The sequence below is a fragment of the Pecten maximus genome, chromosome 17, assembly GCF_902652985.1.
Source record: "Pecten maximus chromosome 17, xPecMax1.1, whole genome shotgun sequence".
NCBI classification, from domain to species: Eukaryota; Metazoa; Mollusca; class Bivalvia; order Pectinida; family Pectinidae; genus Pecten; species Pecten maximus.
In genome coordinates, this window is record NC_047031.1 from 27,621,000 (window position 1) to 27,640,570 (window position 19,571).

Genomic DNA, 19,571 nt, shown 5'->3' on the forward strand with positions numbered 1-19,571 from the left:
TCTGAAACCCAGGTGACACCAAATTCGCCGCCATATTGCAAATGGCTGCATCGCCTCGTAGCGTTTCGAAACACACTTGGATTTAAAGCTTTCTTTTTGGCCGACATTAAACACAAGTCACACGTTTGATTTCTGGTTTGTTATAATTTAACAAATCGGTGTAAAGTTTGCGTTATTTCATTGATGTTGTGAGAGGTAAAGTTGTCTTCAAATTAAGGTCGATATACAAAAATGCAAAAACTCGTATCGTAGGTCAAATGTACCAAAACGGTCCAGGATACTTCTTTTTTCTAGTGAAGTGAAAATTAATTTGTTGAATGTTATATTTCATTTGACATTTCACATATTGTTGTTCTTAATTTCAAATCGGTCAGACGTTTAGAAAATACTTTGTCTTATATTAGAAAACGGACACTTTCACGTGATGAGATACTCGTGAAATGTATGTTAATTATATCATTGAGGTACAAACGGGAAACCATTCAATTTTCTGTTTATTTTCCATTTTTTTATACACCAACAATACATCAGACAACAAAACAATCTAAAATAGAAAACAAATTAAACATTGCATAAATAAAAAGAACTTTTTTCATCTTTCATTTTCTTTCTTGTCGGGCTCTTGTCGGAAAATCTAGTTTCTTGTCGGATCTTGTCGGTCTTGTGGGTAGTTAGTGGGAACCCGTTACCGTCAAGGAAGATAACTCGCGTTGCTGTTGTCTCCTGCACTTTACGTTTATGTTGGCCTGCTGTTTAGATGTACGTATAATAGGAGAGTGCATTAGGATCACACACAAGGTAGGACACAAGTTTATAGACAATTTAGATACCATTATCGGTTGTAATGCACACAATCGTACAGTTGGCTAACACTTGTTAGCCCGGGCTTCCTTATGTGTCGGGGCCAGAGGAAACTAACCAGACCAGTACGGCATGGGCTCGGTTTCGGGATTCTGTTTAACATATGACATCATTAAGTCATAAAAGTGTTCATATAACCCCGGTTTTATAAGGTTTTAGAATGTATATAGTATGAATAGTATTGTTATTTAAGCATTGAACGGCTTTCAGTTGACATTCATAGTCAATATGAATTCCAACTTGACAGAGGCAAATTCAACACGAAGCGCTAGCGCGCTTCATGGAATTTTTTTTATTTACCATCTGCGATTTTTTATTTGTCGTGCGATTTTTTTTTTGAAATTTTCAAATTCAAATTTCAGTTGGCAGTTCATAAACTGGTGAACTCGCAACTGAATTGGTAGGGTTATATAGTGGCATAGCCCGAGTTTTCTCTGGCCCTGTCACCATGTCTGGTGTAGGGCCAGAGCGCACTACTATATGAAAACGTGGAATTATCCGACACCGTTTGGTGTCGCTAAGAATTTGATGCAAAAACAATAAAATCGGGTGTGACATTACACCTACCTTACATATATGGATAAATGAGATATTTATGTACCCCAAAACACCCATTTAGTCTCATCTAGGTGTTTTATTTCGTCCGTACAGGCCCTCGCTTTACGCTAGTCAAAATTTCATACTGTTGACCCGCCATTTTGTAAGTGACAGTACGACTAACCACCCAAATCGGAACGCAATGGACCGAAAAGACCACATATCATTTATTGTGTTTTTCTTCTTACAAAGTTTAAATTATGAAAACTAAGTTGATTATTTCCCAAAAGATGTTATATTCCATTAAAAAAATCATTATTTATAAATTATAAGCGGTAAAATATATAAAAGTAAATGTTGTATTTTTTTTTCTTTTCGCTCCATCGCGCACAGATTAGGGTAATTAGGCGGACCGCGACCTACATAGTTAGCAATATGGCGTCGAGTCAAGTATGAAATTTTGACTAGCGTAAAGCGAGGGTCTATACGGACGGAATAAAACACCTAGATGAGACTAAATGGGTGTTTTGGGGTACATAAATATCTCATTTATCCATATATGTAAGGTAGGTGTTATGTCACACCCGATTTTATTGTTTTTGCATCAAATTCTTAGCGACACCAAACGGTGTCGGATAATTCCACGTTTTCATATAGTAGTGCGCTCTGGCCCTACACCAGACATGGTGACAGGGCCAGAGAAAACTCGGGCTAATAGTGGCAGTGCCATACAATGGTAAATATAGTGTCGTGGTTGTTACTGCATGGGTCGAATGGACCTGAACGGGTTTTAAAGGTGTTTGTTGCTTATGAATGTGTTATTTCTCAGTGTTTTATGCAAGAAATAGAGGTTACACAACAAGGTGTTGTTGGATATGGAATTTATTTCACACGAGTAAGTTATTTTTTAAAAGTTACAAAAGACACGAGCTTTAGCTCGTGTCTTTCGTAACTTTTAAAAAATAACTTACTCGTGTGAAATAAATTCCATATCCAACAATTCCGAGTCGTGTGACCTGTTTCTACCACAATAATATCGGCTTGAATCAAAGGGAAACGTGGCCAAGTATAATTTCACGTATGCAAATAAAGTGTACCGGTGACGTCCGGGACCCGGTGATGTGACGTCATTAGATTATTGATGACTTCAATAACAATTGCAGCCTGAGTCAAAGTTCACCGTGTTAGCCAATCAAAACCATGTGTGGTATAAACAGATTGTTAATCAACGGCTGTAATGATTAACTGATGGTCTGAGAGTTGAATAACACATGGCATTGTGGTAGAAGGGGTGTTATTACATGTCGAAACACCAGTTGCATTTGAAAAAAGAAATTTGAATGATGTTTTTCAAAGCTCGAGAAATGAGTCGCTAACACGACGGACCTGAATGGGATCGAGCACGGGGACATGTCTAGTTTTATATTAAAACAAATAGTCAGAAATAGATTCTACCTATATATATTGTCAATATATCTACATGTAGGTATTTCTGACTATTTTTTAATATAAAACTAGACATGCCCCTGTGGGTGGACCTGAATGATGTATTTTAAGGCTCGCTAAAATCGATATATAAATATCGGAACCAACAAACACAGCGGACTTGAATTGTATCAAGGGAAGTAACCCTTACAATACCAAATGAATCACACCAGAAAACGGATATTTAAGGGTTTTAACTGTAATATTTTTTTTTACATTATTGAGCAATAACACAAAAAACTGGGGTGTACTCTGAGTACACCCCAGTTTTTTTTGTGTTATTGCTCAATAACGTAAAAAAAATATTACAGTTAACCCTTATAATTTAATTAACAACGATAAGAAACATTTTCATTAAGTTTAACATGTTTATTTTGCTCCAGATATTTAAAAACACATCGATAAATACAAAATCCAGTGAACAACGATTACTCCGCTACTTCCGGTATAACTGAAAGTAGTTCCTTTTATTTTTTTTATGTTATGAGATGATTACATAATTTTTTGAGCCAATGAAAATGCTTGTTACAAGCAAAATTAAATTATACAAATATATTGTTATATTTTTGTCACTGGGGTCGTCAAACTCAAAAGTCAAAACTCAAACTGAAACGCACAATTCAATGGGAAAAAAAAATATGTAAAAGCGTCTGAAATATAATGAAAGTGCTCATTTACAAATATTTTATGGACTTTAGGATGTTAATTAAAGATTATTTTTCTAGCATTCATCCTTAGAAACCATATATATTTATTCTTACATTTATCCTTTGCAAGGATTTTACTTCACTTATATGTAAATGATGTAAATCATTAATAGGTTTTCATCTGCAGCCCGCCTTGATTAGTGTTTTTTTCAGTTGATAGGTATCCATTAGTGCATTAAATAATTAATAGGTTTTCATCTGCAGCCTGCCTTGATTAGTGTTTTTTCAGTTGATAGGTATCCATTAGTGCATTATATAATTAATAGGTTTTCATCTGCAGCCCGCCTTGTGTGTATAAATGCTTGGATGTAAATCATTATTGTTTGTTTTTTTCAGTTGATAGGTATTCATTAGGACTTTAAATAATGAATAGGTTTTCATCTGCAGCCCGCCCTGATTAGTGTTTTTTTCAGTTGATAGGTATCCATTAGTGCATTGAATAATTAATAGGTTTACATCTGCAGCCCTCCGTATAAATTCTCTGATGTCAAATGTCTGTATGCTACTCAAAATTCCAAAACCGAGCCCCTATCAGGGGCCATCGGGATAGTAGTACTGCTACTACCATTCAGAATATTCTTAGTCCGAGTTTTCTCTGGGCCAGACATCATGGTGTCTGGGCAAGAGTTTCTTAACCCGAGTTTCCTCTGGGCCAGCCCGAGTTTCCTCTGGCCCTCATCAGACATGGTGTCAGGGCCAGAGGAAACTCGGGCTAGGCTATCCCAACCCTTAGTCAAACTCTGGTTGTGTGCTACAGTACATTATCCAAGCTTGTATTTTTAATCATTTTATGTACCATTTTTTTATCAAACATATTCAATTATCTTTAAAATCTAAGTCATCAATATCTCACAAATCAGGTAATACAATTGTTTATTTTTTAGTTTTATTTATTTTTATTGATTTTGATCTGTGCATGTCTTTTACTGTTTCAGTCGGTTTTAATAGCTCAATACTTTGGTAGAGCTAATGTTGATTTGTTCGGCGCAGCAGTAAAAGCTGTGGGTATTTCTGGCTTTTTTTGGGCGATTGGATGCCGTAGATCGTGTGTTCTAGGCCCAGTCATGATCAGGGCATGAGTCAAAAAGTTGTCTTCCTTCATGTGTTACTATGTTATATATAGAGAATACATGGTCAGTGTCTTAAAATAAAAGCTTTATTTTGGCGTGGGTAAAGAAAGACAAAAGTGGCGAGTCTTGGCAAGCTACTTTTGTCTTTCTGTCCCTAGTAAAACAAGAGGCCCAATGGGCCTGTATCGCTCACCTGTATCTACAGCAACTTTGAAGTTGATTGAGGTCATTTCTACAGATACTATGCTGATGACCTCTTTATTCAAATATCATAGTAAGCTAGGTTTATTCATATTAATACATTTTCTAGTCCTTCATTCCAGCATTCTATTGGCCTAATATCAGGTCTCGGAGCTCAAGGCTCTTGGCTATCGCAAAATTATTGTTTACAGATTTAAGCCGATTTCACCCCTGCAGCCTTGAATGTAGGAACCAAGGGAACCAAGTCCCTGGGCCTCTTGGTTATTGAAAAGAAGTTGTTTGAAGATTATAGCCTATTTGACCCATGTGACCTTGAATGAAGGTCAAGATCATTTTTTTGAACAAACTTTGGAGCCCTTCACCCAAGCATGCTACAGACCCAATACCAAGTCCCTGGGCCTCTTGGTTATTGAAAAGAAGTCGTTTGAAGATTATAGCCTATTTGACCCATGTGACCTTGAATGAAGGTCAAGGTCATTTATTTGAACAAACTTTGTAGCCCTTCACCCCAGCATGCTACAGGCCCAATATCAAGTCCCTGGGCCTCTTGGTTATTGAGAAGAAGTCGTTTGAAGATTATAGCCTAGTTGACCCATGTGACCTTGAATGAAGGTCAAGGTCATTTATTTGAACAAACTTTGTAGCCCTTTACCCCAGCACGCTACAGGCCCAATATCAAGTCCCGGGGCCCCTTGGTTATTGAGAAGAAGTTGTTTAAATGAAAAAGTTGACGCCAGACGGCCGGCCGGAAGTCGCCGCACCACGGCATAAGCTCACTTGCCCTTTGGGCAGGTGAGCTAAAAACAGCTTATATTTTAAGACACTGACCGTGTATTCTATTTATCCTGCAATAGTCATCAAAAATAATCATTTTGAAATGAACTGGTATCAATAATGATCCAAATATGTTCGCCTTTTAAACGTTGTTTCACTTGGAAGTATACATAGTTTAATTGAATCACACATGCTTAGATTCCAAAATACAGCTGTTTTTATGTCGCTGCCATATACAGAAAAATATATATGGTGTTTGTATTCCGATAAATATTTATTAGCACAATGTATCATATACACTATGTGTTGGTGATCCGAGGATATAGATTTAAATTTCCTGTCGTAGTTGTACCAAGAGAATTATATATACAGTATTAATATTTTGGAAAATTTCAGAATAAAGGCAAACATGTATGTATAGCGTAGATATTTTATCTACTGGTCATTTCAGATTGAACAGACTGAGTTAATGAGATGATGGACGACAACAAAGCAGATATAGGAAAAGATCTGAGGTGTATCTAGTGAAGAGGACATAGGAAAAGATCTGAGGAGTAGCGAGTGAAGAGGATATAGGAAAAGATCTGAGGAGTAACGAGTGAAGAAGATATAGGAAAAGATCTGAGGAGTAACGAGTGAAGAGGATATAGAAAAATATCTGAGGTATATCTAGTAAAGAGGATATATAGGAAAATATCTGTGGAGTATCTAGTGAAGAGGATATAGGAAAAGATAGTAAAGAGGATTTCGGGAGTACTTCAGCTAGTGAACAGGCAATTTTTCCAAACAATAGAAATGCCAATGTGATCATGAGAACAAGAAAATCACCAGCCATTTCTGGTACTACTAGACCAATAAAAAAACAGCAATGGAATTCTTACGAGATCACACATTTGCGTCGGTAAGTACTGGATATAGATTCACATACAAATTATTATGATTGCTGCCTAGTTGCATGTGTAAGGGGAGGTAACTAGTGCTAATTCCTGTTGATGCATTTATTGCGACATTGAAAATCACCTCATTGGATAAAAATTGTCCTCACCCATTGAATACTGTTTTAGACTATCAGATTTTTAGGTCACCTGAGACGAAGTCTCAGTTGACCTATTGCAATCGCCTTTTGTCCGGCGTCGTGCGTCGTAAACAATTTACATTTTCATCTTCTTCTTAAAAACTGCTGAACTAAATTCAATGAAATTTTACAGGAAGCTTCCATGGCTGAGGGTGAACCAAAATTGTGAATTATATGGTCCCCACCCCCCAGGGGCCTGAGGGGCGGGGCCAAAAAGGGTCAAATTGACTAAAATTTCAAAAATCTTTTTCTCTACTCTCAGATACGGTAGAATCAAATACTTTTCATAGATGGAAGGGTCTTAAGGTGCTTTACCAAAATTGTGAATTTCATGACCCTGGGGTCTCACGTTTGCCCCTGGGGAGGGGGTAAACTTTACTATAGTTTATATAGGGAAATCACATTTTTGACTATTATTTGTTGGATATCTATTGGAATTCATTCTAACTTGGTTCAAATTATCAGCATGGGATGACAGTTTGATGGTATGTACATGTTGGCCCTGGTTGACCCCCAGGGGCTGGTGGGCGGGGCCAAAAAGGGTCAAATTGACTGAAATTTCAAAAATCTTCTTCTCTACTCTCAGATATATTAGAATCAAATACTTTTCATAGATGGAAGGGTCTTAAGGTGCTTTACCAAAATTGTGAATTTCATGACCCTGGGGTCTCACGTTTGCCCCTGGGGAGGGGGTAAACTTTACTATAGTTTATATAGGGAAATCACATTTTTGACTATTATTTGTTGGATATCTATTGGAATTCATTCTAACTTGGTTCAAATTATCAGCATGGGATGACAGTTTGATGGTATGTACATGTTGGCCCTGGTTGACCCCCAGGGGCTGGTGGGCGGGGCCAAAAAGGGTCAAATTGACTGAAATTTCAAAAATCTTCTTCTCTACTCTCAGATACATTAGAATCAAATACTTTTCATAGATGGAAGGGTCTTAAGGTGCTTTACCAAAATTGTGAATTTCATGACCCTGGGGTCTCACGTTTGCCCCTGGGGAGGGGGTAAACTTTACTATAGTTTATATAGGGAAATCACATTTTTGACTATTATTTGTTGGATATCTATTGGAATTCATTCTAACTTGGTTCAAATTATCAGCATGGGATGACAGTTTGATGGTATGTACATGCTGGCCCTGGTTGACCCCCAGGGGCTGGTGGGCGGGGCCAAAAAGGGTCAAATTGACTGAAATTTCAAAAATCTTCTTCTCTACTCTCAGATAAATTAGAATCAAATACTCTTCATAGATGGAAGGCTCCTAAGGTGTTTTACCAAAATTGTGAATTTCATGACCCTGGGGTCTCACGTTTGCCCCTGGGTAGGGGGTAAACTTTACTATAGTTTATATAGGGAAATCACATTTTTGACTATTATTTGTTGGATTTCTATTGGAATTTATTCGAACTTGGTTCAAACTATCAGCATGGGATTACAGTTTGATGTTATGTACATGTTGGCCCTGGTTGACCCCCAGGGGCTGAAGGAGCGGGGCCAAAAAGGGTCAAATTGACTGAAATTTCAAAAATCTTCTTCTCTACTCTCAGATATGTTAGAATCAAATACTCTTCATAGATGAAGGGGTCTTATGGTGCTTTACCAAAATTGTGAATTTCATGACCCTGGGGTCTCACGTTTGCCCCTGGGTAGGGGGTAAACTTTACTATAGTTTATATAGGGAAATCACATTTTTGACTATTATTTGTTGGATTTCTATTGGAATTTATTCGAACTTGGTTCAAACTATCAGCATGGGATTACAGTTTGATGTTATGTACATGTTGGCCCTGGTTGACCCCAGGGGCTGAAGGAGCGGGGCCAAAAAGGGTCAAATTGACTGAAATTTCAAAAATCTTCTTCTCTACTCTCAGATATGTTAGAATCAAATACTCTTCATAGATGAAGGGGTCTTATGGTGCTTTACCAAAATTGTGAATTTCATGACCCTGGGGTCTCACGTTTGCCCCTGGGTAGGGGGTAAACTTTACTATAGTTTATATAGGGAAATCACATTTTTGACTATTATTTGTTGGATTTTTATTGGAATTTATTCTAACTTTGTTCAAATTATCAGCATAGGATGACAGTTTGATGTTATGTACATGTTGGCCCTGGTTGACCCCCAGGGGCTGGTGGGCGGGGCCAAAAAGGGTCAAATTGACTGAAATTTCAAAAATCTTCTTCTTTACTCTCAGATATGTTAGAATCAAATACTCTTCATAGATGAAGGGGTCTTATGATCTTTTACCAAAATTGTGAATTTCATGACCCTGGGGTCTCACGTTTGCCCCTGGGTAGGGGGTAAACTTTACTATAGTTTATATAGGGAAATCACATTTTTTACTATTATTTGTTGGATTTTTATTGGAATTCATTCTAACTTCGTTAACGTTATCAGCTTGGGATGAGAGTTTGATGTACATGTTGGCCCTGACTGACCCCCAGGGGCTGATGGTCGGGGCCAAAAAGGGTCAAATTAACTGAAATTTCAAAAATCTTCTTCTTACAACCCAAATAAGGTAGAATTAAATACTCTTCACAGATCGAAGGGTCTTAAGGTGCTTTACCATAATTGTGAATTTCCTAGCCCTGGGGTCTCGCGTTTGCCCCATGGGAGGGGATAAACTTTACTATAGTTATAGGGAAATCACATTTTTGACTATCATTTGTTTTATTTGTTTTGAAATTCATTCTTTCATTCAAATTTACTGAAATATTTCAAAAATCAGGTGACCGTTAAGGCCCATGGGCCTCTTGTTAAAGTTTTTAGGTCACCTGAGACAAAGTCTCAAGTGACCTATTCTAATCCCTTTTTGTCCGTCGTCGTGCGTCGTGCGTCGTGCATCCGTAAACAATTTACATTTTCGACTTCTTCTCCAAAACCCCTAAACCAAATTCAATGAAATTTAGCAGGAAGCTTCTATGGCCAAAGGTCAACCAAAATTGTGGAATCAAACACTCTTCATAGATGGAAAGGTCTTAAGGTGCTTTACCAAAATTGTGAATTTCTTGACCCAGGGGTCTCGGGTTTTCCCCTGGGGAGGGGGTAAACTTTACTATAGTTTATATAGGGAAATAATATTTTTGACTATAATTTGTTGGAGTTCTATTGGAATTCATTCTAACTTGGTTGACAGTGTCAGTATGGGATAACAGATTCATGGTATACACATGTTGGTACTGACTGACCCCAAGGGGCAGATGGGTGGGGCTAAAAAGGGTCAAATTGACTGATTTCAAAGTTCTTCTTCTCTAATCTCAGATATGATGGAATCAAACATTCTTCATAGATGGAAGGGTCTTAAGGTGCTTTACCAAAATTGTGAATTTCCTGACCCTGGGGTCTCACATTTGCCCCTGGGGAGGGGGTAAACTTTACTATAGTTTATATAGGGAAATCATATTTTTGACTATTAATTGTTTGATTTGTATTGGAATTCATTCTAATTTGGTTAACATTATCAGCTTTGGATGGCAGTTTGATGGTATGCACATGTTGGCCCTGACTGACCCCCAGGGGCTGATGGGCGGGGCAAAAAAAGGTAAAATAGACTGAAATTTCAAAGATCTTCTTCTCAAGACCTAATTAAGACAGAATCAAATACTCTTCATAGGTGGAAGGGTCTTATAGTGATTTACTAGTGTAATGAACTTCATGACCCAGGAGTCACAAGTTTGCCCCTGGGGAGGGTGTACATTTTACTATAGTTTATATAGGGAAATCACATTTTTGACTATTATTTGTTTGGTTTCTATCGGAATTCATTCTAACTTTGTTAACATTATCAGCATTGGATGACAGTTTAATGGTATACACCTGTTGGCCCTAACTGACCCCTATAGGGGCTGATGGGTGGGTTCATAAAGGGTCAATTAAATTAACTGAAATATTTCAAATCTCAGGTGACCGTTAAGGCCCATGGGCCTCTTGTTAAATATTCTAATCACCTTTTTTCTATATGTTATCTGTCATGGGTTTGACCATTTGTAAACAATTTACATTTTTGACTTCTCAGAATTCACTTAACAGATTTCAATTCGACTTCACAAAAACCTTTTATGGTAAAACGGCAATCAAAAGTGTGATTTGTATGGTCCCTCACCCCCAGGGGACTTAAGGGCAGGGGCAAAAAGAGTCAAATTGACAGATATTTTTGAAATTTTCTTCTCAAGATCATAATCAGATATAATCAAATGCTGTTCATAAATGGAAGGTTCTTAGGTTCTTTACCAAAACTGTGACTTTCATTACCCTTACACTACAGCTTACGTGGACTTTGCATTTCCCACGCGACCACTGTGGACTGCCCACCCAATGTCCACTAGTGGACATGTGTGAGCAAAGCGTCAACGTTATACCGCGATTTGTGATTAATCGGATGATACTGTTGGTGTCCATGCATCAGCAAGGCCCGTTGAGGAACGCTAGATATTGTGGCGCGCCGGATGCCGTGTATGTCCACGTAACAGTCACGTCACTCATTTGTTAGGGGTATGCTTACTTTACCGTGCCTTCTAACCACGGTCGAAGGCAGGATATCCTTCTGATATATAAGAGTTTCTTCCCTTCCTTTTTACTGGCGGTAGAATGAGTCGTGCTTTGAACCATAGGCCATATTTTCAAAGTTCCCACCAATCACAGCACTCCTTTATATAGTTTATGTGCATGGAAATACAATGCATTTTATCCTGCCTGTTAGAACTAATAAAAAAATGTTTCATTTGTTGTACGTGCATACCTGTCAAGGATCAAATGTTGCCAAACTGGAGATCTTCAGTTTGAGGACTTCCCTCAAACAGGATATTGCACGCGGCGACATTTTACTAAACATATTGAATTCTTAAAAAAAAAAAAAACCAAAAAAAAATAATTTTGATAAACGATACCGATACAGCTACCGCTACCGAAAGACGAAGGGACATAACTCATATAGATCAGATATGAACAGAACTTTTGCCCACTGTATATCGCGGATCGACAAGAACCGAGGGGCTTAACATGAAATGCAAGTCTACCACGTATCGTGGATCATCGTGGAATACAGGGTCTCGAGTTAAACTATGCCCACAAATAATCGTGGATCGTCACATACCGTGATGCCGAGCGGATACCGTATCAGCTGATGTCCACGATGGCGGAACGTGACGGAATGCCATATCCGGTGGGCGAGTGGGATCAACATTGTCCATGTCCGTCGTCCGTCATGGATGCGTGGAAAACGTAAAGTCCAGTTAAGCTGTAGTGTATTTCATTTAAATAATTGTTTTGGCTATCAAGGATGGAATGATATTTTGATGGTAGACGCAGTTCAAGTTGTATTCATACCAGGCCCATTTATTAGTAAATTGAATCAACTACGCATGTGGGTTAATGTTGCGTCCCGTTTTGTTGCTCATTAGTGTATTCATGTAAAAAATACATTGTTGTACATTGTTGCAACTTGTACATTCCAATGACGTCACATTGTTTACAGATCCCGCGTTGTGTCTGCACTGCCTGACACGAAGGCTTCATTCTGTGTTTTTTAGTGTTTTTGTTAGTTTTCTTACAATTCAATTGATCAGGTATGATTAAACAACCCCAATCAATATGAGGTGTGAATGTAATTTTAAGTTTAAACGGCATGTTGCGAAAAATACTTCAACTTTCACTTTGACAGTGCATTCGTGATCGGAGCTTCGATCGGCTGTCATGGCAACGACGAGGACGGTGGTTTTATCACAGTGTCGAATTTACAAACTTGCATGTACAGCCGAAAACGTCTAACTATACCTTATGTCTTTGGAAATCATCTGTAAAGAATTATTTTAATTAATTACGATCCATTGCATTCGTTTATTAACGTTTGTTCTTTTCTATATGCCGATTTCGATACTTAAAACACTGAAGAGTTCCAATATTGGAGAATGAACATTAACACTTGCTCTATAAATCGTCCTAGAGCACCCGACTACCCTAAATCAATAATTATGAAACAGGTAAGAGCGTGAAGGTAATTGTATGAGAACAACGAAAAGTGCTGTACATTCTTACGAAAATGACAAACATCGCCAAAATTACTTAAAAAGTAGTCAATTAATCGGCACTTCGTCAATTAAGACCAGTTTATAACGCCGTTATGTAACCATACTTGAATAAATAGAAGAATGTACAGCACTTTTTCTCGGTTTCTTAGCACGATGAATAGGTGCATCATATTTGTTTGTACGACAAAATACGTTGGTCGGGTGCTCTGGCCATATTTACCGACCAAGTGTTAATGTAGTCCTTCGTGCCGGTCACGTGACCACGCGAGAACAGGAGGACCGACGAAAACATCCCGATAAAGACGTTGGACACCTAACATTAAAATCCGATTAAGAAAACAAACAGAACTTACCGGGAAATCATTAAATATTGAATTTATATAAAAACATGAGGATTTTTGTTCTTTTTAATTATAAATGCAACATTAACCCACATGCGTACTTTAAAAACGTAGGAGCGAAGGTATACTGGGGCAGTAACTTGATAAGCCTTGATAACTCTAGGGTTAATTAACCAAGGTTCTGTTGTGTTTGGTCAAGTGTTACTCTAGTGGTCAAGCCCTGATAACTCGAGGCTTAATTAACCAAGGTTCTGTTGTGTTTGGTCAAGTGTCAGTCTAGTGGTCAAGCCCTGATAACTCTAGGCTTATAAATTAACTAAGGTTCAGTTGTGTTTGGTCAAGTGTCACTCTAGTGGTCAAGCCCTGATAACTTTAGGGTTAATTAACCAAGGTTCAGTTGTGTTTGGTCAAGTGTCACTCTAATGGTCAAGCCCTGATAACTCTAGGGTTATAAATTAACCAAGGTTCAGTTGTGTTTGGTCAAGTGTCACTCTAGTGGTCAAGCCCTGATAACTCTAGGGTTAATTAACCAAGGTTCTGTTGTGTTTGGTCAAGTGTCAGTCTAGTGGTCAAGCCCTGATAACTTTAGGGTTAATTAACCAAGGTTCTGTTGTGTTTGGTCAAGTGTCAGTCTAGTGGTCAAGCCTTGATAACTCTAGGGTTATAAATTAACCAAGGTTCTGTTGTGTTTAGTCAAGTGTCACTCTAGTGGTCATGCCCAATAACTTGAGGCTTAAATAACCAAGGTTCATGATCAGTTGTTTGCTCTTCTCAGAACCAACAGGATCATAAATTGCCCTTAGTGTGATATATATCACGTGGTATGAGCAGCATGGTTTGTTCACAGTACTTTTTTCACATTTTTGCCCCCAGTTTTCCAGATCAGGATGTTTCTGGTTTTCTGCACTGTTTTTGTCACCCGAAACAAGCGTGGCAGCGAAAGTGCTTTTCAGCTAGTGAATTTTCAGAATCGAAAGAGCCGCCTGCTTCACTTAAACCACTATTTAGAAAAAAAATGGGTTCCATATATATATATATGTAGCTGAAACAGATAGTGTCAAATTGATTATTTGCAAAATAAATGTACCATGATACGTATGATATCATGAGACAAGTATCGCGATAGGTATAATATCGTATATTGAAGGAAGCGTATCGTTGCAGCACTAATAGACCTGATATTGGGCAAGCAGCATGTTGGGTTGAAGGGCTTGTTCAAATGAATGACCTTTTACGTATACTCTATTCAAGGTCTAAGGGATCAAATTTTCTAAAGCAATTTGAACAACCGGATTTACTTATCCTCAATAACCAAATGGCCCAAGAAACTGATGTTGGTCCTGTATAATGCTTGGATGTAAGGCTATGAAGTTTGTTCAACTAAATGACCTTAACCTATTTTCAAATATCTTCATCTCAATATAGCTAACAAAGAGGTAGAGAGGCTTATTGTTGGTGATGTTATATGCTGGGATATAGGGCTACCTAATTTGTATCAAATGAATAATCAAGTCTTATATCCAGGGTCACAGTGTAAAACAATATAATAAGTTCTGAAAATTTAAAAGGCTGAGAATGATGACATAGGCTAGTGATATGTTTGGATGAATGGCTGCTGCACGCCTAGAATATTGATATTAATAAAATGAATGACCTATGTCCTTTAAATTAAGGTCTTTAATATTTTTTTAAGTAATTGAAGTCGAAGATGTTACACCTTTAAACCACTTCCCTGATAATTGTCAGATGTGCCATACAGGCCCATGTTGCCTCTTTTTAACAATGAATACCAAAAGTCCTTGTTCAGGTGGTCATGCTTATGCTATTTATCTGTCTTACAGAGCTGTTACTTTCATACCCGAGGACCACCCAGAATTCTGGGATTTGGTACAGCAGATGGTAAGGACCAAAACCAAGGAGGAATGTTGGAAGCAGAACCAGGCAGACCTGGCATCAGGGGAAAGCACTTACCCAAGGGAGGCATTCATAGAAGTTACTGGCCAAAAGGAAATAAACATAGAAGTTACTGACCAAAGAGAGACAAGCATTGAAGATACTGCGCCAAGGGAGATAAAAATAGAAGTTACTGACCCACATGAGGCAAGCATAGAAGTTACTGACCCAAATGAGGCAAGCATAGGAGTTACTGACCGAAGGAAGAGAAGCATAGGAATTACTGACCCAATGGAGATAAAAATAGAAGTTACTGACCCAAGGGAGACAAGCATAAACGTTACTGATCCAAGGGAAGCAAACAAAGGAGAAGTTACTGACCAAAAGGAAATAAACATAGAAGTTACGGACCAAAGAGAGACAAGCATAGGAGAAGTTACTGACCCAAGGGAGATAAACATAGAAGTTACTGACCCAAGGGAGCCAAGCATAGGAGAAGTTACTGACCCAGGGGAGGCAAGCATAGTAGAAGATACTGATGCAACGGAGGCAAGCATAGGAGAATTCTCTGAAAATCAAGGTAGGGAAATAATCCATTTCATTATATGTCTGATTGGAGTTAGAGGAGTAGGACCCTATAACGAGAATGGGGTGTATAATCGATCTGCAAAATCTAAGGACAGATTAGAAATTCATATCCTAAAATGTTCAATCATGGTTACCCACTACTATTAGGTCCATGCGTTGTGATAATTGCTTCTGTCTTTCTGTCCTTTTTTTCTTCGATTTTTTTTGTCCTTTCTTCCATTTTAACACTGGTACTTACATTGATGTAGATCATCTCAGAATCCAGACACCCGAACTTTCTGATATTTCCGCGACGATGATACCTTGTAATATGCGGATGTGAAATAGGAGTTAAAAAGTTCCTAATGTCAAAATCAGATTAAAGAGCATACGAGTCACTTTCATTCAAGAGAAAAGTGTGAGTGCCTTTTCTACCAGACAACACGTGCACAATTCTGAAACAACACAACAACGCTAGCTAACACAATCTAAAGGGAGATGATGTGCTATAGACTGTTCAAAAATAAACAGAAAACGGTACAAAAATATTACTGCAATTTAAATTGTAATATAAATTGGTTTAATTCAATTATGGATTGTAAGTAATTTTAACTTTGTTAATATTGAATGATTCTATTGAACTATTCAATGACTAACTTTTGGACTTTTTAGCTCAACTTGCCTGAAGGGCTGTGAACTTGCACTATGATGCAGGGTCCGGCGTCTGTCAACATTTCCTTTACTAGTTCTGGACGCGTGAATGGATTTAGATGAAATTTTGTCGGAAGCATTTATTAGCTCACCTGCCATACCGTGGCGTCCGTCCGTCCGTCCGTCAACAATTGACTTCTTCATAACCGCTGATCAGAATTTGGTCAGAAGCATCCCTATGGGTAGGGGACTCAAAATTGTACAAATGATGAGGCTGGTCCCCCAGGGGCCTGAGAGGTGGGGCCGAAAGGGGTCAATTTGGCTAAATTGATTTACACAAATTATTCTCTGAAACTTAGCAATGGTTTGACTGGTAGCATCCTATAGGGGTAGAGATTCAAACTTGTTTAAAGGAAGGGGCTGACCCCCCAGGGGGCAGAGTGCAGGGTTAAAAGGGGTCAGTTAGTCTAAACAAGATCTTCTCTGAAACTAAACAATGAATATCACTCACATTTGTGTGGTAGCAACCCTATGGGGTCGTGCCAAAAGTAAATTTCATTTCATGGATTAATGCACATTTTGGCACTTTTGGTATTAAAATAATACCAATGTACATGTACCCATATAAAATGCTTATGATACATATTGACATAGCAATACCAGCCACAAATATACTGAAGCATCATTCTTGTTTCATATCTCATGAAACCAGGTGAGCGATACAGGCCCTCTGGGCCTCTTGTTGGAACTAATAATGATAATGTTACTAAAATCTAAACAAAAGATATGGCTCTCCTTGGGCCTGAGGGGAGGGGCTTGATAGAGGAAATTGAGGTAATCATTTAAATCCTTACTAGTCCTGCACAACTGAATGGATTTTGATGATCTAATGTTGTATAAAAGGAAGATTTGTCTCTCTTTGGGCTCGAGGGACGGGCCCAGAAGGGGAAATAGAGGTACATTTTTTTTACCCATTACTCGTTCTGAACTCATGTAAAGATTTTAATGAAAATGGGTCTGGAGCATCATTGGGCAAAGCAGATCTAATGTATAAATTGAGGATGTGGCTCTCAAGGGGTGGGATGGAAGGGCCCCATAGCATTAATATTTAATCGCTACTTGTCCTGAATGGCTGAGTGCATTCTGATGACATTTGGGGTGAAGCATTATTGGGTAAAGGTAATCTAATGTTGTTTAAAAGCAGAATGTCGTTCCCTTGGGACAAGAAAGGCACCGGGCCCAATATGTTAGATAGTGATCAATTTTGAAAATCACTACTAGTTCAGGACAACTTAATGGATTTTGATCAAATTTGGCCTAGATTATTATTAGGCAAATGAGAGCTAATGTTACAGAAACAAATAATGAGGATGAGGGAAAGTGGGTCCAAGAGGGGGAAACAATCAAAATAAAATATAATCAATTGAAGTCCTCCTTCTTCTTTCGAGAATGACAGAATGTGGTCCACCTGTAGTTTAAACAATTGTTAAGAGAAGTAGTTGAAAATTGGGAAAATATTTGAAATGTATCTTCAATTTTTTTCCCCAATATTTTGCCATAGTTACTGAAATATCCATGTGAGTGTATATATAGTGTATATATATATATTACTGAAACAAATACTGAGCATAGTATGGGACAAGTAGAAATTACATTCGCCCTGGTGAATTTCTACCTCAAGTGGCTTGAAACAAATTTTGCACCGCTGTAATATGAAATGTTATAAATGTCTTTGCTAGGCTCGGTGTGAAATACATGATCCTATCTTTCGTTTTAGATGCCTCACATTTGGCTACACTGGATACAAGATTTAAATCATCTGCCAAAATATCATACGAGCAATTAGAAGAAAAGAGTATCTTTGAGGACAAAACATCAAAATGTGATGTTGGCGAAAAAGAAAGGTACAATGCAGAAAAGCAGAAACGTAGTAGCCGCAATAAAAGAGATGGAGAAAATTATTACCAGTGCGATGTTTGTGGTAAAAGTTTCAACATTAAGTCATTGTTCTTGAGGCATTCCCTGCTGCATAAAAAAGCAAAACCATTCAAATGTGATGTTTGTGGTAAAGGGTTCAGTGATATGGCATCTGTGAAGAGACACCTTCTTGACCATAAAGGAGAAAGACCATACAAATGTGACATTTGTGGTAAGAGTTTCAGTGACAAGTCTTATGTGAGGAGACACCCTTGTGTTCCTACAGGAGAAAAACCGTACAAATGTGATGTTTGTGGTAAAGGGTTCAACGGCAAGTGTAACTTGAAGACACATGTTCGTATTCATACAGGAGAAAGACCATACAAATGTGACATTTGTGGTAAGAGGTTCAGCTATAAGTCTTCAGTAAAGAGACACCTCTCTGTTCATACAGGAGAAAAACCGTACAAATGTGATGTTTGTGGTAAGGGGTTCAACTTCAAGTGTAATTTGAAGACACACGTTCATATCCATACAGGAGAAAAACCGTACAAATGTGATGTTTGTGGTATGGGGTTCAACTTCAAGTGTAATTTGAAGACAAACGTTCTTGGTCATAAAGAAAAAAAATTGTACAAATGTGATGTTTGTTACAAGGAGTTCAGTAACCAGTCTGTTTTTAAGCGACACATTCGTGTTCATACCGGAGAAAGACCGTACAAATGTGATGTTTGTGGTAAGGGGTTCAGTGAAAGGTCTAGTGTAAAGAGACACCTTTCTGTTCATACAGGAGAAAAAGCATACAAATGTGATGTTTGTGGAAAGAGGTTCAGTGACAAGTCTTCTGTGAGAAGACACCTTCCTGTCCATACAGGAGAAAAACAGCACAAATGTGATGTTTGTGATAAGGGGTTCATTGAGAAGTCTCAAGCAAAGAGACACCTTCGTGTCCATACAGAAGAAAAACCGTAAAAATGTGATGTTTGTGGTAAGAGGTTCAGTAACATGTCTCATTTGAAGAGACACCTTCGTGTCCATACAGGAGAAAAACCGTACAAATGTGATGTTTGTGGTAAAGGGTTCAATAGAATGTACAATGTGCGGAGTCACCTTCGTGTCCATACAGGAGAAAACCCGTACAAACGTAATATTTGTGTTAAGACGTTAAATGACAAGTCTTAATGTGAAGAGACAGCACCGTCGTCTTCATAAAGATGAAAAAAATGTGATGTTTGTTTTGAATGGCTCAGTGCGAAGAGACATAGAAGAGAAAATCCTTACAAATGTAATTATTGTGATAAGGTGTTCAGTAAGTAGTCTAATTTAAATTAAGGCGCACTTTCGTGTGAAGGCAAACATCATCCACGACACAAGGATGACTCACTGCCCTAGATATTGTCCCTATTACATAGATCGATAATGATTGATTGTTTCCCCTTATCTAGGTCCAAAA

At 38.1% G+C, this 19,571-nt stretch overlaps 1 protein-coding gene across 1 annotated transcript; it reads left to right on the top strand.

The window, feature by feature from the left end:
* Positions 1-690: 690 nt before the first annotated feature.
* LOC117315442 (zinc finger protein 708-like) lies at positions 691-19,216 on the top strand. The gene is made up of 4 exons (XM_033869629.1): positions 691-798; positions 6,087-6,536; positions 14,932-15,563; positions 17,979-19,216. Exons 2-4 carry the CDS (start codon positions 6,445-6,447, stop codon positions 19,088-19,090), a joined length of 1,836 nt encoding a protein of 611 aa, XP_033725520.1. The 5' UTR covers positions 691-798; positions 6,087-6,444; the 3' UTR covers positions 19,091-19,216.
* The last annotated feature ends 355 nt before the right edge of the window (positions 19,217-19,571 follow it).

Coding starts and splice junctions, on each gene's coding strand:
- LOC117315442 (XM_033869629.1), top strand. CDS start 6,445: ATGAGAACAAGAAAATCACCAGCCATTTCTGGTACTACTAGACCAATA. Junction 6,537..14,931: donor GAGATCACACATTTGCGTCG/GTAAGTACTGGA, acceptor TCTGTCTTACAG/AGCTGTTACTTTCATACCCG. Junction 15,564..17,978: donor AGAATTCTCTGAAAATCAAG/GTAGGGAAATAA, acceptor CTTTCGTTTTAG/ATGCCTCACATTTGGCTACA.